Source organism: Aethalodelphis obliquidens, unplaced genomic scaffold (genome assembly GCF_003676395.1).
Source record: "Aethalodelphis obliquidens isolate GAN/ISIS:26980383/991018 unplaced genomic scaffold, ASM367639v1 scaffold55, whole genome shotgun sequence".
Taxonomy (NCBI): Eukaryota; Metazoa; Chordata; class Mammalia; order Artiodactyla; family Delphinidae; genus Aethalodelphis; species Aethalodelphis obliquidens.
In genome coordinates this window covers 2,537,999-2,565,392 of record NW_020837999.1, presented here as the reverse complement: position 1 = coordinate 2,565,392, position 27,394 = coordinate 2,537,999, and the positions used below count along the sequence as shown (strand labels likewise).

Genomic DNA, 27,394 nt, shown 5'->3' with positions numbered 1-27,394 from the left:
GCTTTAGGAAGGTGTGGCAGAGATTGGTTGCCCGCTCCTTAAACCTATTTCCTCTTATTCTTGGGAGACACGTGGCCACACATCCCAGCCTCCTTTCTGGTTAGGTGTGGCCTTGTTAGTTTGTAGCCAAAGAAATGTGAGTGGGAGGGATGCAGGCTGCTCCCAGGACTAACCCATGGAATCCTCCCATCTGTGATCCTCCATGGACACCATGCAAATCATAGCCCCCCAACAAGGGCAATCCAAAGAGGTTATTGCACCAGTTTGATTGCTTCAGTGATAAATGGGAATTTGGAGGTGTCAGAGGTGGAGAGGAGGCTACAGACTGGGATAGCAAGTGTAGAGAGCCTTCGATCAGGGAAGCCAAAAGAGGCAGGAGTATAACTGCCATCATCCTCTACTTGGGCTGCATCCAAAGACGGTAAAGGGACACCAGCCAAGTAAGGAGGCCCCAGGAGCTACGTTTGGCAGGACAGGGGAGCCTCTGATGGTTGGTGGCTCTTTATTTCGCACAGCAGGCTGCACTGTAACAGTCGGCTGTGGGAACAGTAGCAGGTTCCCCTGGGTCCTGGGAGGCCCTGGCAAATGCGTCCCTGTCGTAGAGAACACACAGGAGAAAAAAGCCTGCGATCCTCAAAGCCTTTGCTCTGACTTTTAACTTATCGTAAGCTGTATTGCGGTAGCTGGAGATTTACCATTCATTGTTCAGAATATTACGTTTTGTTCCTGAAATAGAGGCACTAGAAGTTCACATGATAGAAATTCCATAGAAACAATATAATGGGACTTGATTCTAGCCAAGATCTGATACACTGTTTATAGGAATGATCAGCGATTACATAGGAACCAATGTGTCAATGAGAAAAGATGTCCGAACCCTGCACAGTGTAGAAGTAAGGTGTCTATAAATCAGTTATGTGGGACAATGCAGTAACCAATCATATAAAAGTCCCGTGAGAGGTGCCCTGGGGCTAAGAACCGGCCAGTGGGCCGCTGGGCGGCAGCGCTAGACACCGCAGTGTGTGGCAGGGTGTTCAGGGGCCAATCATCGAGGTCACGTGTGGCAAGCTGTGTCGTGCAAGGTTGACTGGAGACCACGGCCGTCAGGACTCTGGGCACCTTTGAGAATCAAAGGGCTTTAGAACACTGGGTCCCCTGTAGTCAAATGGGCCCCTCAGCACAGATGACGTTCTCTTCACCTTCTCTGGGCCTAGATGTGAGTCTAGGCTGAGCCCGGGCTTCATTGTAAGCCAGACCCTGGAATTTTGTACCTCTGGAATGACAAGGGGCCAAACACAGCGGCCTAAGGCCATTTTTAATCCTCCTTCCCTGGACTCCACCCCACACACAACATTGTCTTCATGAAACTGAAAAATCAGGACCCCTATAAAGAAAAGGAAATCCAAAAAAAAAAAAAAGAAAAGGAAATCCAAATGCCATCAACTTGGGGAAAAGAGACACATGACTGCTTCTTTCTCTATGTTAGGAATCTCCCCTTTCACCAGACTCCATTGGAACATCAGAGGGCTCTACGGTCCTTGCCCTGGACCAGTGGATTTTGCCCTGAAGCGGGGTTAGGAAAAGCCTATCTGACATTCTCCAGGTAAGAATGGCCTACGGGGCTTCCCTGGTGGCACAGTGGTTGAGAGTCCGCCTGCCAATGAAGGGGACACGGGTTCGTGCCCCGGTCCGGGAGGATCCCACATGCCGCGGAGCGGCTGGGCCCGTGAGCCATGGCCGCTGAGCCTGCGCGTCCGGAGCCTGTGCTCCACAATGGGAGAGGCCACGACAGTGAGAGGCCCGCGTACCGCAAAAAAGAAAAGAATGGACTACGGCCTGCATATAACAAAGTCATACCACAGCCACTTCCACATCACAGTGCTGTTTCCACCTAGGGCCTCACGCAGTTGCAAAATCTTAGAGAAGAAAGTAACAGACTCATTTATTTAGGTTCATTAAACATATTCCCAGCCCTTCCAGAACATACTGATGACAACAATGATGTATTTGAGGACATGAATAGCAAGTACTATACGAAGGCACAAGCCTGGAGCTGTGGGTCTGTAGTTAAATTTCTGTCCAAATGATGATGACGATGATGATGATGTGTGTGTGTGTGTGTGTATAATTTTCTACTTTACAAAGCAATTTTCACAATGAGACCTTGATTCCTTTCACACCCAATTTCCTGCTATATGGGCCAGTGGGCTCATGTGATATGCTTGGCCAAGAGGAGACTCATTTAACAACTGCTCAGCCAAGCAAAGGACACTTTGCTGCAGGCCCAGGAGGAGTTCAACCCCAAACAAAGACGAGAAGGTGCCCATTTTCACAGAGCTGGTAAACGTTGAGAAGGAGACCATCATTTTCACTGTAGTTTCCTGCTCAAGCCTATGGGAACTTTGGAAACCTGTGGAGAAAGGGCCCTCCTGCCATGTGGCCAGCGGATCTGGGAGGACCGAGCACAGTGGTCAAAGGACCTTAGCTTTCCAACCCCTCATTTACAAGGGGGAGAGGAGCTTGGGAAGCTCCCCGCCACTTCCTCTCCTCCCCTCCCATCTCTTCCCCTCCCCCACTGAACAGTGACAGACGTTCTCCTTTGGTTGTGATGGGCTGAGATTGAAGGCTCTCACCAGGTTGGGAGCTGCAAAATAACCCCCTAGGAAATGCATCAGAAATGCTGCAAGTGACTCCGAAGAAGCTCCAATGCTCAGCGCCTCTGGGAAGGACAGGCATAGGCGCAGGAAATGGGAAGGTGAGGGTGAAAAGTCACGTCCGGGGTGCGGACACGCACTTCACGTGCAATTTGCATTTCCTGTACTGTCTGTTCTAGGAATTTCCAAGTTGGCCCTTTCTGTAGCAGGTAGTAGAGGGAAGAAGGCGTGCCCAAGGATAAGAGGAAAGAGAATTATTCAGCGTCCAGTTAGGCTTGCTAACCTGGATGCTGAATAATTTTAGGTCCCAGGGAGGCTACATCCCTTTGACTCTCAAAACACAAATCATAGTTACCCTCAGGATGGCCTCAGTATTCTTCATCGCCCGTCATCTGGGCTTTTCACCAACTGCACTGTCCACATACTGCTTCTTGCCCTAACGCTCTTCCAGGATAGTAGAAAAACCAGGAGGAAAGAATGGAGTTGGGTGTAGGAGGGGAGAGGGGACAGAGCCAGCTGTGCAGTCAGGCCTGGGCATCAGAGATCGTCCTGCCGAGACTGGCACCCCTCCCCCAGCACAGAGAGCCCCGGATTAGCACAGTACGTGCACCTTGAACCGGAGAGACTTCAGGGCATCCCAACCCAAAATAGCTTTAGGCTCGAGGAAGGGTCAGGAGAGCAGGTGTGTGGGCTTCCAGGAGAAGCTCGTTGTTGAGGGCAGACACCTCCTCCTGGTCTTTGGGTGGGTCCCTCTGGGAAAGGAGCCGGCAATTTTTGCTTCTCCTGGGGCGTCCCTTGTGCTTGGCTGTGGTCCTTCAGGGTGGGCTTTCCAGGACAGCCCCTCTCCCCTTGCAGGAGGGAGACTTCGTGGCTTTGGAACCCGACCTGAGGTCCTCTTCTCAGCGGCCAAGGCACCCCAGGCTCAAAGTTGCAGCGACACTGCGGCCAGCATGCAGGTCCTGGGCATTGTGACCTCAGCTGTTCCACACACAGAGAGGTGGGCATCCTGCCCTCACCTCAGCCTGTAACCTGCAGTGGCCTGGTCCCGGGGGCCCATTGTGGGGAGGTTGGGAAGTTGAAGAACACTCTGGCCTCCTCCATCATGTCGGCCAAGAGGGCAGAACTGAAGAAAACAAACCTGGTAAAGGAGAAACGTTGCTGGCCAATGTGGGGCCTCTTTGAACTCTCACTGGATGGAGTTGGGGGGTACAGAGAGTCCCCAACGAACCCTCGGCTTTTCTTTCTACCTTTGAGCATGACGGGGCCTCTCAGGCGGGAAGGAGGGTGGGGAATGGACCCCTGGGCTTGGGGTGGGAAGGACCCCCACCAGGAAAAGGAGCACCGAAATGCCCCACCCCTATCCCGGCCACTCCGGAGCCATGACCCCAGCCAGGCCCGCATCTTACCCGCGTGTTTAAGGCACACAAGAACCTCATCAGATAAAGGTAATTATCATCCACAATTTACAGACGAGGAAGTGAAGGCTCAGAGAAGCTAAATAACGTGCCTAAGTCAACACAGCTGGTAAGGAGGGCAGCTGAGACTAGAATTCAAGTCTGTCTGTCTACCTCCAAAGTCAATGCTCCTGAAAAAATACTTAGACGGCTTCCTTGAGTTATCTTAAAGTGTCCCTGCCAGCCCTCACCCCCGCCAGCTCCCCAGGGAGAGGGCTGCCTGCCGAACAGGCAGGTGTCACTCATGAGAGGAGTAGAGCATGAGAAAATGTGAGTTATCTTGGCCCAGGCGCTGGGGGTATGTGGGCCTGAGCCTAAGCGCAGTTGGACAGGCAGGGTCGGGTGGGTGGAGGGTCCTCCCCAGTCCTGATGCCTGGCAGCCTGAATCCCAGCCTCCTGTCTCTGCAGAACAAGAACTACAAGGCAGTTTGCCTGGAATTGAAGCCAGAGCTGATCAGAGTAAGAAGCTTGTTTGAGGCCATACCGTCAGCCAGGCCTGAGACGCATGAGGAGGTGACTTGGAGTCAGGGGTCATTCGCTGTCCCTGGTGGCCAAGACTTGTCCCAGATGCTGGCGGATATATTGAGAGAGAGACAAGCTCTCTGCTCTCACAGAACAAAGCGGATACCTAAATAAATAAGGAAAAATTCAGCAGTTTTACCTATGATGCAGGGAATTAAAATAGGGAGATGTGACTGGGGGGGGCTGCTGGGGGTTGAGGGCATCAGGAAGGCCTTCCTCTGAGCTGAGAGCTGTAGGACAAGCCTGCGGCCCCTGGAGGGCTGAGGACAAGCGCTGTGGGCAGAAAAAGCAGTGCGCACAGAGGCCCTGAGGTGGGAATGAGTATGTCTGTGGAGGGGACAGAAAGCTGAGGCCCAGTGGGCCAGGAAGGGAGTGGAATGAGATGAGCTCAGAGAGGGGAGAAGGATGGAGGAAACTCCTGCACAGGTGAGGCCAGGTTACCTCTGCGCTGACCCAAAGGGAGGAGCAGAAACTCGGGGTCATCCCTCCTGCCTCACCCTCCCACGCCTGCAGTTTCCAATATTCTGTGTCTCTGTTTCCAACCAACAGACATATGACTACAAAGGAGCTAAACAAGAAGGGCCATGTACCAAACCAGGAGGGACAAAGGAGCTAAAGGTAGGTGTGTGGACCCAGGAGACAGGAAGTTGGATCAGCACAGTGAACAGGTGGGGCCAACAGAACAACTTCTGCAGCAGGTGAACTGCCGGCATCTACAGTTCTGCTCCAGCCCCTGTGACTCCTTTCCTTCTGGTTCTCTCTATTTTAAAATAATTTCAGACTTACAGAATATTTTCCAAAAAATGGTACAATGAGTTCTAGTATACCCTTCCCCCAGATTCCCAAATGTTGGCATTTTATCTTGGGTTTTTTTCATCTCTTTCATATTCACACACCTATATATAACATATATATTTCCTGAACCATCTGCGAGCAAGTGGTTCTCTCAAATTTCGGTATATATTTCCTCAAAACAAGAACACTCTCTTACACAGCCACAGTACAATTATCCAAACATCAAAAGCAGGAAATTAGTGTTGATACAGTTCTCACCTACAGCCCTTATTCTAATTTCACCAGTTATCCCACTAATGTCTTTCATAACAAAAGAGAAGATAACTTTTTTGGTCTGGGATCCAATCCAGAATCACACCTTGCATCTAGTTTCCATGTCTCTTCAGTCTTTTTTCGTCTGGAACAGTTCTTCGACCTTGTCTTTTGGGACACTGTCATTTTTGATGACAAATCATTTATTTTGTAGAATGACCCTGAATTTGGGTTGTCTGATGCTTCCTCACCATTAGACTTAGGCCATACATTTTTCGGTTCTCACACCACAGGAGTGAAAGTATGACCTTTTCAAAGTGCATCACATCTGGAGGTACTGGATGTCTGTGTGTCCCACTATCCTATTTTCTTAATAGCATCCTTTCTTTCCTCCCTGCTGGCATCTATCTCTCTGCTCCTCTTTTGGCAATTCCCCAGGATCTTTCCTTTCCTCCTTTTGACTGTTTCCCTTCCATCCAAGACATTTCTTTACTCCTTCTCTATTTTATTTTCTCAGAATGAACTCAGGGAGGTGAGGGAAGAGCTCAAGGAAAAAATGAAGGAGATAAAACAGGTAACAGGATGAGACTTTTCAGCTCACGGAGAAAAAGTGTAGCTTCAAGGAAAATGCAATGCCTAACTTTGAATAGTAAAGAAAATCAGAAATTGCATGGAAAAAGCAATCAAACCAGCTGAGCCCAAATCCCCTAGAATGTTTAAGTGTCAGCAGCTTAGGTTATCTGTTTCTTACTTGTTTCGTGCTTAAACCCAAATTTTGAATGATAAGGGCTCTCTAAGATATCTCATTGATAAGGGTGGGGAGATACACCCTTAGTGACAGAGTGAGAGGGGCTGATCTGGAATTGGGGGGCAGTCAGGGACCAATTCCATTGTCCTAATACTCCTCCCCTGAGCGAGCTGCAGAGCAAGAATCCTCTTCTTGTTTCTCTGACGGAATCACCTATAGCATATTTATGAACAAAGGAAATGCTCAAGCAAGAACGTGTAATTGAAGCTGTGGTCTGAGCTCCACATGGCAGCCTTGCAATGACCAGATCCAAGCTGTGCCAAGGCTGCTGCTGGTGTTGACTTGATGATACACTCACCCTAGTCCCTTCACAGACTTTTGGGAAGAAAGTGGCTTTAGTAGGCCATTATTAGAACATTCCTTAATCTTGATCTAGCTCATTCCAGGGGAGCAGCTGCAGCCCTTAGCTTAAAATGCCTGAAAGACAACTCCACATTCAATGATGTGCTCTTTGCCTTTCTTCCTCACTAGATAAAAGATGTAATGGACCAGGAATTTGAAAAACTCCAGGAATTTGTGGAGATTATAAAGGTAAGCATTTACTGAGTGCCCTCCATGGGCCAGTACCATACGAGGAGTCATGCAAGGAGATGCCAGAGCCTGCCCTGCAAGTGCTTACAGCTTAATAAGAGACCCAAACTCTATTGCAAAAAAGAATTAAATAACAAGTAAGTACCAAGCTAAATGATGACTGGTTGTCAACTAACCAGGGGTTTAGAGAAGTGAGTAACGAATGTGGGTTGGGGTAACCAGAAAAGTCCTTTTAGAGGAAGTGAGCCTTAAGGTGAGTCTTAAGGCAGCATTGGAAGTTTAATGTGAATCTAACCAAGAGCCCAGTAAGATTATTTTTGAGCTCAATAATTACTAAAATGATCATCTAGGTTCTAGAATAGCAGTTTACAGACGTTGGTGGGTTTCAGAATCACCAGGAGCACAAATATAGGAAACAGAGCTCAGGCCCTGTGTTGATGGGCCTGGCACCCTGGGGTTTTGTTCGTGTTCCCCAGGTAGAAGTTTGAGAACAACAAATGCAGAAGCATAAATAGACAAAAGCATTTATTTATAAATTTTTCAAGAGTTGTAAGGGGGCATTACTTCTACCAGATATTAAAATCGTAATGAAGCCAACTTAATAATCAAATTAAGGTGGTACAGCCCAAGGATAACCAGACAAATGAAGAAGCCAACATAGATAATCCTGTAACAGCCTCTCTGCCAGGGATGCACTGAGAATCACTTCGGAGGATTTCTAAAGTCCATTTACCCAGGCCCTGGCCCAGATGAACTGAATAAAAACCTCCAAGTTTGGGCACAGTTGCTCAAAACTCTTCAGTGCTTCAGATGCTTGCTCCTGATGAGAACCAGGTCCTTAGCACTTTAGCAGTAGTTATTAACATTGGCTATGTGCTGATATCACCTGTACTGTGGATTTGAACAGCTCCTCTTTACACCTGGCTGCACCCCATAGCAATTATATCAGAACCTCTTAATATGAGGTCTGCGGACTTCCCTGGAGGCACAGTGGTTAAGAATCCACCTGCCAGTGCAGGGAACACGGGTTTGACCCCTGGTCCAGGATGATCCCACATGGCGCGGAGTAACTAAGCCCGTGCGCCACAACTACTGAGCCTGTGCTCTAGAGCCCTCGAGCCACAACTACTGAGCCCACGCACTGCAGCTACTGAAGTCCATGTGCCTAGAGCCCGTGCTCCGCAACAAGAGGAGCCACCGCAATGAGAAGCTTTCGCACCTCAACGAAGAGCAGCCCCGGCTCGCCGCCACTAGAGAAAACCCACGCACAGTAACAAAGACCCAACGCAGCCAAAAATAAATTAAAAAAAAGAAAGAATGGAGGCAAAAATCGAGAAGATGCAAGAAATGTTTAACAAAGACCTAAAAGAATTATAGAACAAACAAACAGAGATGAACAATACAATAACTGAAAGGAAAAATACACTAGAAAGAATCAATAGCAAAATAACTGAGGCAGAAGAACAGATAAGTGACCTGGAAGACAGAATGGTGGAATTCACTGCTGTGAAATGAAATAAAGAAAAAAGAATGAAAAGAAATGAAGACAGACTAAGAGACTTCTGAGACAATATTAAATGCAACAGCATTAGCATTATAGGGGTTCCAGAAGGAGAAGAGAGAGAGAAAGGACCAGAGAAAACATTTGAAGAGATTATAGTCAAAAACTTCCCTAACATGGGAAAGGAAATAGCCACCCAAGTCCAGGAATCACAGAGAGTCCCATACAGGATAAACCCAAGGAGAAACACGCCGAAACATATAGTAATCAAATTGGCAAAAATTAAAGACAAAGAAAAATTATTGAAAGGAGCAAGGGAAAAATGACAAATAATATACAAGGGAACTCCCATAAGGTTAACAGCTGATTTCCCAGCAGAAACTCTACAAGCCAAAAGAGAGTGGCATGATATATTTAAAGTAATGGAAAGGAAGAACCTACAACCAAGATTACTCTACCTGGCAAGGATCTCATTCAGATTTGATGGAGAAATCAAAAGTTTTACAGACAAGCAAAAGCTAAGAGAATTCAGCACCACCAAATCAGCTCTACAACAAATGCTAAAGGAACTTCTCTAAGTGGGAAACACAAGAGAAGAAAAGGACCTGCAAAAACAAACCCATAACAATTAAGAAAATGGTCATAGGAACATACGTATCGATAACTACCTTAAATGTGAATGGATTAAATGCCCCAACCAAAAGACACAGGCTCACTGGATGGATACAAAACCAAGACCCATATATATGCTGTCTACAAGAGACCCACTTCAGACCTAGGGACACATACAGACTGAAAGTGAGGGGATGGAAAAAGACATTCCATGCAAATGGAAATCAAAAGAAAGCTGGAGTAGCAATACTCATATAAGATAAAATAGACTTTAAAATAAAGAATGTTACAAGAGACAAGGAAGGACACTACATAATGATCAAGGGATCAATCCAAGAAGAAGATATAACAATTATAAATATATATGCACCCAACATAGGGGCACCTCAATACATAAGGCAACTGCTAACAGCTGTAAAAGAGGAAATCAACAGCAGCACAATAATAGTGGGAGACTTTAACACCTCACTTACACCAATGGACAGATCATCCAAACGGAAAATTAATAAGGAAACAAAAACAGCAGATTACACTTTCTTCTCAAGTGCGCACAGAACATTCTCCAGGATAGATCACATCTTGGTTCACAAATCAAGCCTCAATAAATTTCAGAAAATTGAAATCATATCAAACATCTTTTCTGACCACAATGCTATGACATTAGAAATCAATTACAGGGGGAAAAAAGGTAAAAAACACAAACACATGGAGGCTAAACAATATGTTACTAAATAACCAAGAGGTCACCGAAGAAATAAAAGAGGAAATTAAAAAATACCTAGACAAATGACAACAAAAACATGACGATCCAAAACGTATGAGATGCAGCAAAAGCAGTTCTAAGAGGGAAGTTTATAGCAATACAAGCCTACCTCAAGAAACAAGAAAAATCTCAAATAAACAATCTAACATTACACCTAAAGGAACTAGAGAAAGAAGAACAAACAAAACCCAAAATTAGCAGAAGGAAAGAAATCATAAAGATCAGAGCAGAAATAAAGAGCAAAGATCAATAAAACTAAAAGCTGGTTCTTTGAGAAGATAAACAAAACTGATAAACCATTAGCCAGACTCATGAAGAAAAAGAGGGAGAGGACTCAAATCAATAAAATTATAAATGAAAAAGAAGTTACAACAGACACCGCAGAAATACAAAGCATCCTAAGAGACTACTACAAGCAACTCTATGCCAATAAAATGGACAACCTGGAAGAAATGGACAGATTCTTAGAAAGGTATAACCTTCAAAGACTGAGCCAGGAAGAAATAGAATATATGAACAGACCACTCACAAGTAATGAAATTGAAACTGGGATTAAAAATCTTCCAACAAACAAAAGTCCAGGACCAGATGGCTTCACAGGTGAATTCTATCAAACATTTAGAGACGAGCTAACACCATCCTTCTCAAACTCTTCCAAAAAATTGCAAAGGAAGGAACACTCCCAAACTCATTCTATGAGGCCACCATCACCCTGATACCAAAACCAGACAAAGATACTACAAAACGAGAAAATTACAGACCGATATCACTGATGAATATAGATGCAAAAATCCTCAACAAAACACTAGCAAACAGAATCCAACAACACATTAAAAGGATCATACACCATGATCAAGTGGGATTTATCCCAAGGATGCAAGGATTCTTCAATATATGCAAATCAATCAATGTGATACACCATATTAACAAATTGAAGAATAAAAACCATATGATCATCTCAATAGATGCAGAAAATAGATGCACAAAATTCAACACCCATTTATGATAAAACCACTCCAGAAGGTAACCTACCTCAATATAATAAAGGCCATGTATGACAAACCCACAGCAAACGTCATTCTCAATGGTGAAAAACTGAAAGCATTTCCTCTAAGATCAGAAACAAGACAAGGATGTCCTCTCTCTCCAATATTATTCAACATACTTTTGGAAGTCCTAGCCATGGCAATCAGACAAGAAAAAGAAATAAAATGTATACAAATTGGAAAAGAAGAAGCAAAACTGTCACTGTTTGCAGATGGCATGATACTATACATAGAGAATCCTAAAGATGCCACCAGAAAACTGCTAGAGCTAATCAATGAATTTGGTAAAGTTTCAGGATACACAATTAATGCACAGAAATCTCTTGCATTCCTATACACTAATGATGAAAAATCTGAAAGAGAAATTAAGGAAACACTCCTATTTACCATTGCAACAAAAAGAATAACATACCTAGGAATAAACCTACCTAAGGAGACAAAAGACCTGTATGCAGAAAACTATAAGACACTGATGAAAGAAATTAAAGGTGATACCAACAGATGGAGAAATATACCATGTTCTTAGGTTGGAAGAATCCATATTGTGAAAATGACTATACTACTCAAAGCAATCTACAGATTCAATGCAATCCCTATCAAATTACCAATGGCATTTTTTACAGAACTAGAAGAAAAAATCTTAAAATTTGTATGGAGACACAAAAGACCCCAAGTAGCCAAAGCAGTCTTGAGGGAAAAAAACGGAGCTGGAGGAGTCAGACTCCCTGACTTCCGACTATACTACAAAGCTACAGTAATCAAGACAATATGGTACTGGCACAAAAACAGAAATATAGATCAATGGAGCAGGATAGAAAGCCCAGAGATAAACCCACACACCTATGGTCAACTCATCTATGACAAAGTAGGCAAGGATATACAATGGAGAAAACACAGTCTCTTCAATAAGTGGTGCTGGGCAAACTGGACAGCTACATGTAAAGGAATGAAATTAGAACACTCCCTCACACCATGCACAAAAATAAACTCAAAATGGATTAGAGACCTAAATGTAAGATCAGACACTATAAAACTCTTAGAGGAAAACATAGGAAGAACACTCTTTGACATAAATATCAGGAACAACTTTTTTGATCCCCCTCCTAGAGTAATGGAAATAAAAACAAAAAGAAACAAATGGGACCTAATGAAACTTACAGCTTTTGCGAAGCAAAGGAAAGTACAAACAAGGTGAAAAGACAACCCTCAGAATGGGAGAAAATATTTGCAAACAAAGCAACCGACAAAAGATTAATCTCCAAAATATATAAACAGCTCATGCAGCTCAATATTAAAAAAAACAAACAACACAATCCAAAAATGGGCAGAAGACCTAAATAGACATTTCTCCAAAGAAGACGCATGAAAAGCTGCTCAACATCACTAATTATTAGAGAAATGCAAATCAAAACTACAATGAGGTATCACCTCACACCAGTTAGAATGGGCATCATCAGAAGATCTACAAACAACAAATGCTGGAGAGGGTGTGGAGAAAAGGAAACCCTCTTGCATCTTTGGTAGGAATGTAAATTGATACAGCCACTATGGAGAACAGTATGGAGGTTCCTTAAAAAACTAAAAATAGAATTACCATATGACACAGCAATCCCACTACTGGGCATATACCCAGAGAAAACCGTAATTCAAATAGACACATGCACCCCAATGTTCATTGCAGCACTATTTACAATAGCCAGGTCATGGAAGCAACCTAAATGCCCAGCGGCAGACAAATGGGTAAAGAAGATGTGGTACATATATACAATGGAATATTACTCAGCCATAAAAAGGAACAAAATTAGGTCATTTGTAGAGACATGGATGAATCTAGAGACTGTCATACAGAGTGAAGTCAGAAAGAGAAAAATATTGTATATTAATGCAAATATGTGAAACCTAGAAAAATGCTACAGATGAACCGGTTTGCAGGGCAGAAATAGAGAGAGATGTAGAGAAGAAATGTATGGATGCCAAGGGGGGAAAATGGTGGTGGGGGGAGGGATAATTTGGGAGACTGGGATTGACATGTATACACTACTATATATAAAGTATATAACTAATAAGGACCTACTGTATAGCACAGGGAACTCTTCTCAATACTCTGTAGTGACCTATATGGGAAAATAATTTTAAAAAGAGTGGATATATGTATAGATATAACTGATTCACTTTGCTGTACAGCAAAAACTAACACAACATTTTAAATCAATTATACTCCAATAAAGATTAATTTAAAAAAAAAGAATATTGCCTGACTATATAAGGGAAAAGCTTAACTCAGTTAACACTATAAACTGAAATAGTATATAAAGTGAATTTTAAAAATAAAAATAAGAAGTATGTATTTAACTGGATGGTCCAAATATAATTACAATGGAAGAAATCACAAAGGAAATATTGTTAATGTTTAACAATACAAAAAATTTAAAAATTATAACAGAAAAGCACCATACACAGAGTGAAAAAGTAAGCAACAGTTTTGGAGAAATAATTTTCCACAAATATGATAGACATAGAAAAAAAGCTTTTTATCTGTAACCTACAAATCTCACACAATCAATAAGAACCAACTAGGAAAATGGGCAAAGGGTATATGTGAACAGTCCACAGAGGGGAATATTACTAAAAAGCAATAAATATATTAACAACTTTTACCTCATGAGTAATCAAATAACTGCAAATGAAAACAATACTTAGATAACTGCCACATTCAAATAAGCCAAGTTGTAATTTATGACAATTATAAAGCAAGATAAGAATGCTCTTGTACTGCTGATTGGAGTACAAGATTGTACAAAACTAAAAAGGAATTAGACAATAGGTATCAAAAATATCAAAACTCCATGACTTATCAACTCCTTGACTTCTCAGAATTTAACCTATGAGAATAATCAGAAATGCCAGCATGGATATATATAAAAAGAAGTTCATCACAGGATTATTTATAATAGCAAAAAATTGTAAACAACCACTATTTTCAAAAGTAGAGGAATAGCCAATAGAATTACGATACATCTATATAATGAAAATTCACTATAGGAGACAGAATTTAGAAAGAATACTTTTAATGAGAAGTAAAAAAGCAAGATGCAAGTAATATATACAGGCTGATCTCAACAGGTGAAAAGAAATTGGTAAGTAAATATATAGAAAAAAGACTGGAAAGAAATATACCAAAAGGGTTAATTGCTGTTATTGAAAGGTGATGAGATTAATTTTTTCTTTTATATTCCTCTGTATTGTCCAAATTTTCTGCAAAGGGCATGTCTTATTTCTATATCAAAATGCAAACACAGTAAGTGTTTTGTTAGTGGGTAGGACTGGGTATCACAAGGCACAAAGGAGGCTATTTCGGGCACGGGAACAGCTTGCACACAGCATGGAAGCAGGATGAACGCGAAGCTTCTCAGTCAGTGGGGAGATCGGTCATAAAAGAGGGATCATGGGGGGAAACTGTGAGAAATAAAATGGAATGGGCACAAAGGCGGTGGATAATGAAGGCTTCTGAAAGACAGGCAGACAGGTTGGGACTTGGTTGTGTAAGCAGTAAGAGGCCTCTGGAGATTCTTAATCAAAGAACATGCTAGGAGCAGCACTTCAGAAAGCTGAGCTGGCAGCTGCTTGCAAGGTGGCCTGGGGGCGCCGGGGGAGTCGGTGGGGGCCGTCTGGAGCAAGAATATCAAACTGGAAGCCGCATCTCTGCTCAAGGTGAAGAAAGCTGGACCAAGTGTAGAAACAGAAGGAAAAGGGTAAAAATCTGAAAGATGCAGCAAAGGAAAGACAACATTCTTGGTGATTGATTCAGTATAAAGAATGAAGGAGAGGCAAGCGTGCATGACAACACCAAAGTTTTAATCTGGACGATTAGAAAAAAGTGGTGACAGTGACAGGCTAGTTGGGAAGCAGCTAATTTAGAAGAGAAAGTGAAGAGGTCAGTTTGGAACGTGATGAGTTTGAAGTGATGGTGAGACTTTTAAGAATATGGGACGTTTTGACTCTGATGTTTTAGACCCGGGGGAATATTGACTTCAAGGATATTTGACTTTATTTACAAATACAAATGTCTTATTCAAAATGTATACGAACATTTTTAAATGCTTTTCAAGAAGATATTTTTTGGAAATCATTTCCATCCTGACGGTGTAATTCCTTGATCAATTTTCTACCCCAGATCAGTAAACTCTCCCCAGATCTTTCATTTTTTATTAAAATGGTTTTCCTAGAAGGAAATTATTATTATTATTTTTTTTTTTTTTTTTTTTTTGCGGTAGGCGGGCCTCTCACTGTTGTGGCCTCTCCCGTTGCGGAGCACAGGCTCCAGACATGCAGGCTCAGTGGCCATGGCTCACGGGCCCAGCCGCTCCGCGGCATGTGGGATCTTCCCGGACCGGGGCACAAACCCATGTCCCCTGCATCGGCAGGCACACCCTCAACCACTGCGCCACCAGGGAAGCCCCAAAGCAAATTATTTTTCATTTATATTTTGTGATATTCAATCCAACCCTGTTTTTGTCCTTAACAGATATTGTCACTAATACTGTCACCATCTTAGAAGTTCTTTGTGACCACTATTTCTATCCAATTTTTCCAGGTCAAATTTTACGGATCTAAGATTTGCCAAGAAGATTTTATTATTATTTCAGTTCTTAATAATAACTGTGAGGTGCCATTTGAGCTACTGTCTACTTTATTTTGCGTTGACCATTTCTGCCAGGAGTTGGGTAAAATATGGAACAAACGCAGATACACAGGATCTACGTACATGGCAGGGGTCAAAACACTGGTGTCAGAAACGTCTTTGTGGGGGAGGTCACGGGGTTTGTTTTCTTTTTATAAATTTGTTTACTTTATCTATTTATTTTTGGCTGTGTTGGGTCCTTGCTGCTGTGCGCGGGCTTTCTCTAGTTGTGGCGAGCGGGGGCTACTCTTCGTTGTGGTGCGTGGGTTTCTCATTGCAGTGGCTTCTCTTGTTGTGGAACACGGGCTCCAGGAGTGTGGGGCTTAGTAGCTGTAGCTTGCAAGCTCAGTAGTTGTGGCTCCTGGGCTCTAGAGCCCAGGCTCAGTAGCTGTGGCACACGGGCTTAGTTGCTCTGTGGCATGTGGGATCTTCCCGGACCAGGGCTCAAACCTGCATTGGCAGGCGGATTCTTAACCACTGCGCCACCGGGGAAGATTGCATAGGCATTGAACCAAGGCAGCTAAGGGTTTTATTCAAGTGTGAGATCAGGTAAAATAGATCCTGGCCTCTGACTCACATGGAGACTTTGGACAAGCCCCCAATGACTCTGCCTGTGCTTCAGCTTCACTATGGAATGGGTGAGGTCACAGGGAGGGGTAGCACGTGTCAGGCACATCCTGATGAGCCACCCTACCCAGGGCTGGTGAGGATTCTTGAGGAAGTAAGATGCTGCGGTGGTCTCTGAGTGGTCTGCAGAGTGAGGCAGGAAAAGGGACTTCAAAAGCCCTTCATGATGATGATTTTAGCTTTGAATTCTCTCTTGAAGGAAATGCAAAAGGATGTGGATGAGGAGATGGATGTTTTAATAAATATACAGAAGAATAGCAAGCGGTGAGTGTAACCTGCACCCGTCTCTCCTCAACCCTAAAGAATCTCCTCCCTTCGCTTTGCGAAGTGTCCTTGGGGTTCAGTGGACTCCCAGACCCTTCAAGGAGCTCTCTTGGTTTCTCTTCCCCAGTGGCTTGTAGTCAAGGCCTTCCACGGCCAACCATGCTACCGGTTATCTCCTTTCCTGTTGAAAATTATCTCCTCAGTTCTGCCCCTCCCTGACTCCCCAGTCCTCTCAGGAGAGGACCAAAGGAGCAGCAAGAACTCAGGCTGATAGGAAAGATGGACACAGACCCACAGATCCGGCGGAAGAAAATGGATGGAGCTGATGGAGTACCACTTGCCCTTCACAAAAAGATGACGGCACTACAACAACCAAAAAAAGATCCAATGGATTCCCTTCACCAATGTGATACCTGCTGTGTAATGAAGCCCTCCCTGCCCCTGCCCCAGTGTTACACCCCTGGGTTTCTGTTCCCCCTGACCTCCCCTGGGCTCTCTCACTCTCTTACCTCTTGCTGTAAAGCACTAGTTCCACTCCTCTCCTGGCCCCAGGATGCCTCCCTAGTCTTGAGTCCTCTCTGGGGTCTTGCCCTATAGGCCTGGGGTGATTCCGAAACCATGACCAAGTAGGACTCCACCGTGGATGCACCTGTTCCCAAGTGCAACTGTATTGTTCTGTCCTTTCCTATAGCAAGACCTGATGAGGTGCCCAGCAGCCTGGCCATCTTGGACCAGGGAAAAATGATCTTTCTGGTGCCGCTTCCGTCCTCCATAGGAGAAATGTTTGTTGTGTGCCCCCAAAGAACAACTACAATCAGCGGTAGGTAGATCCATGGAAGCCCCTTATCTCAATCCGGTGCCCCGTCCTCCCAAAGGCAGTGTGCTCAGGGGTGCATTCCCATCAAATCTCACCCGTGGTTATGGTTATGCAGGCTCTGCCCCACATCACATCCACTCAGCCTTAGAGGACGTGGCACACGAAGGAGGACTTGCTTAGCCCAGCCTGGAGGCTGCTGCCTAGAGGCCCCCGTGGAGTGGAGGGTGCCTTGCCAGTTGCTGAGCTGACCTTGCCTCAGGCTCCTGACTTTCTCCCCATATAACAGGCAACTTCCATACCAGGCCTGGGCATCCTTTTCACCCTCGGCATCTGGACGTGCTTTCTGATTTATCTGTGCTTCAAGTCCTGTGTGACTGAGGACGTAGTTCCAACTTAGTGTCACCGCAGGACCTATGAGCGGCTCCGGTTCAGCCTCTCCCCACTCCTTGAGCTGCACAGCAAATGCTTGCTGCCCTCTTGCATACCACCCTGCCCTTGTCTCCCTCTACCCAGAGAGTAAAATCTTCATTTAAAGCCAAAGCGGGAGTCAAAGCGTTGAATATCAGCCTGAAACTTGAGTGTGCAAGGAGTGTCACTGTTTTGGATTGAAATCAGTGTATTTCAGACTCCAACCTCTCTTCTTGCTTCCTGATGGTTTAGTGGAAAATTCTTCAGGTCATCCTTAGGGTCTTCCTAAGGATGATCCTTCCCCCCTCATCCCTGCTTCCCTCCTCTTCACCTGGTTCTGAAAATGTCCCAGGTCAAAAGAGAGGAAGGGAGGCCCTGAAGATATCAGATGCCATTCTGCGTGATCCCAGAAGTGTGCGTGTGAGTGTGTGTGTGCGCGCACACGCCCGTGTATGTTGGACAATGGGAGGAACCCCCGGGCCCAGGGTCTTGACCACTGGACTGCCGGGGAATTCCCACACGTGCCAGTTTTAAGAACTAAGACAAGGTCATCAAGGACACGGGGCTGTCAGGATCAGTTGAAGTGCTGAGTCTTTTTTTGTGCAAATGATCGTACACTGCTAATCAAGCCCCCAAGGACTGGTGGCAGTGGTCTCTGCAGTCCCTGTCCCTTGACCCTTTCCAAGCTCCCCCGTGCCCTAGTTCCATGTCCTCCAACTCAGAGGCAGCAGAAGGACGACACTGTGTGTTGGGGGGGATAGTTCTGCCTGGCTGTCATGTCTGCCCTTGGGAATGGACGTTTGGGGAGCCACAGCCTGCCATTCCTGCCAGTGTGCTCTTGGGCCAGCTTTGCTGGTGAGCTTGTGCTTTTTCTGTAGGTCTCAATGTCATGTCATCTGGAAGGGAATTATACTTAACCTTGTGTCTTCTCCCAAAGATGCTATTCCTGTCCCGCGTACAGAGCCTCTTGGGGGACATTGGCCTGACCTGGGCCACCATTTCTGCTTTGTGCGGCAGCATCCAATTGATCCAAGCAAGGTGGACAGGCAACTCAACTTGCCCAATCGATTTCTTTCCCTGGGAATTTGAAATTGGAATTTGGTGAGACTCAGCTGGCCCCCAGAACTGGACTTATAACTGGGAGCTGAAGAGGCCTCTGCCACCATTGGCCAAAGACGCAGATCTACAGAAAAAATAAATAAATCACTTTGCAGAGAGAGAAGAATGAAACAGAGGGACTGAGAGAAGTGGAGACTCGTGCAGTTCCGCAGAGGGAGCTGGGAGAGCCACTGTCTGGCTCAGGCCCTGCTGGGCTGGTGCTGGCCCCTGCCTTGGCTTCATGAAAGCCTCTGGACCCTTGGACCGAGGTGCACATTTCTGTTTAAGCAGAGTGGCTTTCTGTTTCCACCTAACAAGCCTGAGCTGAGGCCCCACGGTTAGAAGGAATGTCAGAGATTGGTCAAATCTCTTCAATTTACAGTGAGGATTCTGAGGCCCAGAGAGGTGCAGTGAGGTACCCTCAGGCACACAGCCCATTTATAGCAAAGCCAGGACCAGAACCCAGGTTTTCTGACTCCTGGGCCAGTGCTCTGTGGCTCTCTGGGGCTAGCTGTATTTCCAAGGGCAATAAGATGAGATAGAAGGCAGTCAGCTGGATCTGGACATGAATCAGTGGCGTGGTCGCAGGTAAGTCACTTCACCTCTCAGATTGCTTTTCCATCTGGAACGTGGGCATAACCACACCTAATTCAAAGTGGGTGAAGAGGGCATAACCACACCTAATTCAAAGGGGGTGTAATGAGAGTTAGATGAGAGCACATGCAGAGGAATTCAATTCTTTAAAAAAAATTGCTCTGAGAACAATGATGATGAGGTCAGAACTGCGTTTTTCAGATTAAAAGGCTTCAATTCTCCATCCCGCCTCCAGTCAGAACCAGGTCTGCAATAAAATGAATTTTGATCTACTCCGATTTTAAAAAATAAATGTTCTGAGAGGAGGAAGGATGTGTATATTAGGAAATCAATCAACAAGAAATTATAAAAATGGTATGGGGATTGGGACTGCCTGTTCTAGAGTACAGAGTGGTCCCTTGTAACACAGCATCCCACCCTGTAACCTCGGTGTCTGATTCCAGCAGGGTGAGGGGTAAGCGGCTTACCCTAGCTCACGCGCAGGTAACAGGTGCTGCAGCCCCAGGCCCTGACTCAAGCAGTCACCAGAGAAACAGGAGGGTGCGTCATTTAGCAGCCATCAGGCAGGCAGGGCTGGGCCCAGGAGGAGGCCAGGCTGTGTCATCCATTCCCATCACTGCCCTGGGCCCTGGCATGACCCCCACTCACAGCTTCCCTTCTCTCGGTCACAGGCCGCAGCCAGCCCCAAAAGGTGGGTGAGGATGGGCTCAGGTGTCCACCACCACAGACGGGAGCCCCATCTCTCTCAGATGCAACAGGTCTGAGTATATCCATTTCCATGACAATGGGTTACCCACCCATCTTCCTAAGGGGAGTTGCCCTCTCTGGCTCCAGGGACCCCTAGAGCCTCCCTGAACCCCCTTCAGTATTTGAAAGGTCATTTACCCTCCTATACGTGTGATCAATGGGACTCTTTGGTACTTCCCTCTATATTAGATCAAAACACAACCAAACAGAAATCAAATCTCACTTCTGGGGCTTCCCTGGTGGCGCAGTGGTTGAGAGTCCGCCTGCCGATGCAGGAGACGCAGGTTCGTGCCCCGGTCCGGGAAGATCCCACATGCCGCGGAGCGGCTAGGCCTGTGAGCCATGGCTGCTGAGCCTGCGCGTCCGGAGCCTGTGCTCCACCACGGGAGAGGCCACAACAGTGAGAGGCCCGCGTACCAGAAAAAAAAAAAAATCTCACTTCTGGAGAATGAACAATGAGTCTGAAAGCCCAACCCCAATTCCAACTCTAGAGAACTCAGAAGGTGAAGAATATGCCTTCAGCAGGTGATGGAGCAGAATGGTGCAAGGTTCTGCCCACCTGACACTTTTTTATCAATATCAGCTTTTAAACGTGACCAAGAAGGTTTTTTTTTTTTTATGGATGATGAGTTTGTGGGGAGATGAGCAACTCCAATATGAGTCTAATCCATACAATATTTCTGAGGGCAATTAAGTGATACATATCAGATGCTTTAAAAGATGGGAAAACATTACAGATGGTCACTAGGATTTAGTTATAAGGATACTCATCATGGAGTCATTTATGATATACATATTTAAAAATCAGAAACAACATAAGTGGACACCAGTTGGTTAAATAAATTGTGGCACATCTATAAAATGGAATGCTCCACTGATATTAAGAATAATATGTTGTTGAAATATATTTAATGCCATCAAGAGATGTTAATGATATAATGTTAAATGAAAAAAAGCAAGTTATGAAATAAAGTATAAACCCATTTTTGGTAAAAATTTGGTGTGTGTGTTTGTGTGTGTGCACATAGGGAGGCCTGCATGAATTGAAAAGACTTAGAAGGATATATACAAGAATAGAGTAACAGCAGTGGTTTTCTCTGAGTAGTAGGATTATGACAATTTATGTCATACTTTGTGCCTATCTATAATCTCTAAAGTTTCTACAAGGAACATGCATTGTTTGTATAATAAAACTAATAACATTTTTCTTTTTTTAAGGAAGAGAAAGGTGGCCCAGGAAGGACCCTTACGAACAAAGTCAGGTGAGATCTCCCCAAATCCTTTCTGATGGGAAGCACCTTGGACCTTTCTCTTTCCTGGGAGTGGCCAGTGAAGTCATGCCCTGGCTATGTGTTCATCCAGAGGAAGGGGACGAATTAACACCACTAAAAGGACAATTTAAAAGGACAATAGAAAACAAAATGAAAATGGCTTTATGTTTTTACCCATGAGTGACCCTTATTCGATACGTATTCTCCCACCACTGCTACCAGGGGTCTCTGCACACTCCTCTCTCCTCTGAGGAATTACAGTGGTCTGGAGTAGAGAAGGAGCCCCTGCAGTCTATCCCCAACAAGCCAAACTTGTCCTTTTAGAATGTCACTTAGATCTCGTTGCTCTTATGCTCAGAATTTCCAGTGTTCGCCCATTTCTCTCAGAGCAAAATCCAAAGTTGATACTTGCAATGCCCTGTGGCATCAACCCTGCTACCTTCACACTCACATACTACTCTCCCCCTTACTTTCTGGGCTCTAGCCACACTGGCTTCTTTGTTCTTCACACGTACCGTGTACACTCTTGCCTCAGGGCCTTTGCACTCACAGACATTCCTGCCCATTTCCTCAGCTATCCGTGTGGCCGTCACCTCCAAGTTACCTTCTCAGTGGCACTTTCCCCATTTGTACAAACAACAATATCCCCACCTCCAGCATTCCTTATCCTCTTTACTCTGCTTTATTTTCCTCTCCAACTCACTTAGCACCGACTTACATACTATCCATTTCACTTGTGGTCTGTCTTCTTCTGCTCGGATGTGAGTTCCTTGAGAGCAGAGATTGTGTTTCCGTCACTGCTCTACGGCAGGGCCCAGGGCAGTGCCAAGTGCATAGCAGGGAGTTGACAGGGACTTGCTGAACGGACACATGAGTATAAAGATATTTGCCATGTACTGGGCACTGCAGGCTCTGCACTAAGATCTTCACCTGCACTGTTTCATTTTATTCTTACGATTACCGCATGAAATCATTCTGTCTGTCTTTCTCTGAAGTCATTTAAATGGTCATCCTCCCTATTTTGTATAGGTTGAAACAGGCTCAGAGAGAGAAGGTAATGAAAGTAATCTGTCTGAGGTCACAGAATAAGTGGCAGAGCTGGAGTTTGAACCCGAGCATTCTGATGTCAGAATCTCCCCGTGTGTCCCTGGGCCAGCAGCATTGGCATTACCTGGGAGCCTGTTAGAAATGCAGAGTCTCAGGCTATATGCCAGGCCTACTGAATCAGGACCTGCATTTTAACAAGACTTCTCAGGTGACTCCAGTGTCCATTGTAGTCTGAGAAGCAGTGCTCTATGCTGGGCCAGCAGGTGTATGGAAGATAGGGGGCTTCATTGAGCAAGGGGCTGCCGCAGTTTGGGTTAGTGGCCTTGGGTTCTTCACCCCTGTGGATGGTTCTCCTGCCTGCTACCCCTCGACCCAGGAGCTCTTTAGTATCTGCTGGGCTTTGGGGGGAACCAAGGTTCGTGATGAGGAGGGAAAACTCAATGCCAACCTCTGTCCAGGAGCCAGTCCTCCTGTGGGCACTGTTGCTTCTCTTTCTTGGAGGAAGGTCTCTCAGCTCACTCAGGGAAAACCAGACCTGTGCCTCTTAAAAGCATGTGAGAGAACCCATTGGCATCAGAGATGCAGCACTGAGACTGAAGCAGAAGCTAGTTCCACCTGACACTTAGGCACTCGGGCCAGGGAGGTTGTCAAAACAGAAACAAAATGTACTGTCAGGGCTTCCCTGGTGGCGCAGTGGTTGAGCGTCTGCCTGCCGATACAGGGGACACGGGTTCGTACCCCGATCCACGAAGATCCCACATTCCGCGGAGCGGCTGGGCCCGTGAGCCATGGCGGCTGGGCCCGTGAGCCATAGCTGTCGGAACCTGTTCGGCTGGAGCCGGTGCGCCACAACGGGAGAGGCCACAAAAGTGAGAGGCCCGCGTACTGCAAAAAAAATATAAACCTACTGTCAATTAAATTATTAATGCCTGGGAGCCCACCCTGACATCTATTTTTATCACTGAGCGCCACCTTCAGTCTTGACATTCATGAAGAGTGGGCCTGGAATAAAACCAGAAACCCACCCTTCCAGCCTCTCCCAAGCCCATTCAAAACAAGAGTAAACATAAATGTAAACCCAAGTATGTAAAAACCGACTACGAAAACTGACCAGCAGAGGGCACTGTGACCCCATCAGTCCCTGCCCCACTGACCTCTCCAGAAGGAAAAGCTGCAAAGACACAAGGAAGGAAATCACACAAGATTAGGGGTCTGGGTCCTGGGTCCCACCCCGACTTCATCTTTGGAATCTTGTGGGAGCCCAGGACACCTGACACCTCTGATCGGTGCCCACCAGCAAGCCAGTGGTCACCCACATAGGGATCGGTTCCAAAAGGCCACCGCCCAGTCTGGCATTTGGGATTCACAATGAAGTGACTTTCCTTTACTCCCTTATTTACTTAACCAGCATTGGTCGAGCACCTGCTGAGCCAGGCACAGGGCTAGACCATGCAATTTTCCCAAAAAGTGGTGGCATAACAATAGTTAGATTCTAAGGCTAGCCCCCTAAAGACTTTCAAATCAGAGAACTAATGAGATTACTTTCTGTTCTAGGGTCAGAGGAAAGAAATAGGGGAAGGGTAGCGTGGAGGAGAGGAAAGAAAGTGTGGGAAGAGCGAGGGGACCCCGGGGAAGAGGAAGGCAGTTTGGCTTCCAACCCCTGCCTGGTGCATATAAAATATGGAACCTTAAAAAGTTCGTTTTGACTTCCTCCCATTTCCCTTTCTAGACCCTGACTTGGGACTTAGCCTCTCCAGAGCCCTGGACTGCATGGGGCACTCCCAGAGCTCCTGCAGCACGCCCCAGCCCACGCTGCCCGTCGTGGAGGCCATGCTCCAGAGTTTTCTACCCCTCCACTCCCCGTCCACACCCCCAGGCCTGCAGCTGCCCTTCTCAGCTCCGTGTTGGCAGCTGAGTAATCCATTAAGCTAACACACCCTGATATATGGCAGATTGATCCTCCCAGGGACATGTGTATCTTTTCAAGATTACCCAAATTCACCTCTGAGTGGTAGATTCCCAGACAGTGGGCTGGAGGGACGTGACAATTTCAGGCTGTTTGTGTCGGGGGTGGTATTTTGAGAGAAAGGCCGGAGCACCTGCCAAGGGGTGTCTCACACAGTCTCTTAGAGGAGCTGGCAGGAGGGACTTCCAGGGCGGGGGTGGGTGCTAGTATGGAAAGGTCATTGGCAATAAAAGATTTGCAGGTCAGAGATTAATCTCTCTGAGCAGTTTTGAGTGCGTGCGTGTGTGTGTGTGTGTGTGTGTGTGTGTGTGTGCATGTGTGTGATTCCCTGTGTGTGCTGGGAGAAGGCCAGAGGGAGAAGGCCAGTTTAGGGGAAAAGGATGGACTGCAGGGCTGGATGCAGGAGAACCACTGAGGTAGGAGAAAGGGCCTCCCGGGGCCGGGGCCTCACTGTGGCAGCACCAGGCCTGCCTCTGCAAGGGCCACCTCCCGGGAGCATCGCTTGGCCGAGCACACTCTACAGATTCTGGCCGCAGAACAGAAGGCTGTGCTGCCCGCTGCCCTGCACGGTTCCCTGATGGCCAGAGACCTGCTCAGAAAGTCCTGCCTCGGCGGCTATGGGCGGGCTGGGGTCTGGAGGGCCTGCTGGTGGGAGGTAAGGGGACACTAAGGGGGCAGGGAGGATGGTGACAGGACCATTGCAAAGGCAGACTCCTCCATCGCAGCCACGGGCCACACAGCAGGCTTAACCAGGGTGCTTCGGGCTGAAGTTGTCCTTCAGAATGAATCTTGGGCATCAGGCACATTGCTTCCTCACTTCAGCTGCTCCCGAGGCTCCCAGAGGATCCCAAACCTGCCACTTGTTATTCCTCTGAAAGGGTCCACTGGCTGTGCAGGAAGTGAGGTGAGGAGGGAGGAAACCTCTTTGCTCACCAGGCCTTGGTACAACAGGAAGAGGTGCGTACCTGTCCACATGGAAGGATTTAAAGCTGGATTTAAAGCCCTGCCTGGTTCGTTGTGGAAATGTTTCCCCAGTTCTACCTCTCAAAGTCCCAGCCATCAATGGTGACAGAGGTCAAACTAGAGGTTCAGTCAGGGGAGGGTTCTAGAGTGCTGATAACATCCTATTTCTTAATCTGGGTGGTGGCGATATGGGTGTGTGCTATGTATAAAAATTTATGCATCAAACTGCAGATGTTAGATGGTGCAGCTGCTTTGGAAGACAGTTCGGCAGTTCCTCAAAAATTTAATGGAGTTACCATTATGACCCAGCAGTTCCACTCCTAGGTATACACCCCAAAGAATCGAAAATATGTGCTACACAGAAAACGTGTGTGTGAGTGTTTATAGCAGCATTACTCATAACAGCTAAAAGAGAGAAATAACCCAAATGTCTATCAGCTGGTGATGAATGACAAACAAAATGTGACCCAGCCATACCATGGTATATTACTCAACCATAAAAAGGAATGATGTACTGATACATGCTACAGCATGAATGGTCCTTGAAAACATTATGCTTAGTGAAAGAAGCCAGTCACAAAAGACTATATATATAATAGTATGATTTTATTAATAGGAAAAGTCCAGAACAGGGAAATCCACCGAGATAGAAAATATTGTAGATTAGTGATTGCTGGGGTCTGGGGGAGGGGGAAGTGGAGAATGAGTGCTAATGGATATGGGATTTCTTTGGGGGTATGATGAGAATGTTCTGGAATTAGTTAGTGGCAATGGTTATACAACTCTGTGACTGTATGAAAGATGACTGAAGTGTATACTTCAAAGGGGTGAATTTTATGGTGTGTGAATTTTATCTCAAAAACTGGATCAGGCGGTACACTTATGATTTGTTCCCTTCGATCTATGAATGTTATACCTTAATAATAATTTTTTTTAATTTAAAAGTGAAGATGCCACTTCTCTGTTGCTGTGGCTCCTGATTTTTAAAAAAAGTCACAGCAAAAATGCCACCTCCTCTATGACGGCTCCCTCACCCCTGCTCTGAGCTCCTTTAGCATTTAGTGCTGATATCCCACTTACTGCTTATTGCTTGTAGAGCCTGGCCGCTCAGAGTGCGACCGTGGACAAGCATCCCTGTATCCCTCGGAGGCTTTTTAGATGTGCAACATTTCATGCCCCGCGGACCTGCTAAATCAGACTGCCTTTCAACAAGATCGCCAGGTAATTCGCACGCACATTAAGATTTGAGAAACACTGCTCTAGAACAGGGGTTCCCAACACCCCGCCCTGGCCGTGGAAAAATTGTCTTCCATGAAACAGGTCCCTGGTGCCAAAAAGGTTGGGGACCGCTGGTCTAGAAGGTTTCCCCCACCTGCCTCCCCCTCTACCTGCTGCCTACACCTTACGACTGTCTTTGTCTCTCCCCACCTAGTGAGCATCAGCATTTGTGGATTCAGTGCTGGTGGCCTCAGAACTAAAGCCAATACCTACTCTAACTCTAAGACCAGGATAGAGAAACTGAAATCTGGGAACACTTTGGTCAGATAAAAGAATATGTCAACTTTGCATGTCCAAAGTGAGGTCTCCAAATACCATTTCCCACCGAAAGGCATCAGAGCTTTGGGAGAAATGGCTGATTCTAGGTCTAAGCAGAAAATGTACAAGTCTTCTCAAGTAATGTTTAAAAGATTCAGGAGCCAACTGGAAGAGACTCCCGCTGATCAAAATGGGGCCACTTGGGCTTCCCTGGTGGCGCAGTGGTTGAGAGTCCGCCTGCCGATGCAGGGGACACGGGTTCGTGCCCCGGTCCGGGAGGATCCCACATGCCGCGGAGCAGCTAGACCCGTGAGCCATAGGCCCGCGTACCGCAAAAAAAAAAAAAAAAAAAAAAAAAAAATGGGGCCACTTGAGCATCAGTAAGAATATTAACTGCAACGAATTGAAACACATCAAATGTGTTAAAAATCCATGAA

The 27,394-nt window shown here is 45.8% G+C and overlaps 1 protein-coding gene across 13 annotated transcripts; it reads left to right on the top strand.

Moving 5' to 3' along the window:
• The first annotated feature begins 1,737 nt into the window (after positions 1-1,737).
• On the top strand, positions 1,738-27,173 carry TEX35 (testis expressed 35). Of its 13 annotated transcripts, XR_003428527.1 has the most exons (9): positions 3,660-4,621; positions 5,180-5,248; positions 6,195-6,251; positions 6,957-7,016; positions 16,446-16,510; positions 16,747-16,930; positions 17,202-17,330; positions 18,673-19,421; positions 21,393-23,228. XR_003428527.1 is itself a non-coding variant. In XM_027086217.1 (7 exons), exons 4-7 carry the CDS (start codon positions 6,234-6,236, stop codon positions 17,105-17,107), a joined length of 504 nt encoding a protein of 167 aa, XP_026942018.1. In that variant the 5' UTR covers positions 3,545-3,651; positions 4,517-4,621; positions 5,180-5,248; positions 6,195-6,233; the 3' UTR covers positions 17,108-17,867. The 13 variants fall into 13 exon arrangements, 8 of the variants coding, with proteins under 8 accessions (XP_026942018.1, XP_026942017.1, XP_026942015.1 ...); XR_003428528.1 differs by lacking the exons at positions 18,673-19,421; positions 21,393-23,228 and adding an exon at positions 17,443-17,867; XM_027086217.1 differs by lacking the exons at positions 18,673-19,421; positions 21,393-23,228 and adding an exon at positions 3,545-3,651 and having other exon boundaries at positions 4,517-4,621; positions 16,747-17,867.
• The last annotated feature ends 221 nt before the right edge of the window (positions 27,174-27,394 follow it).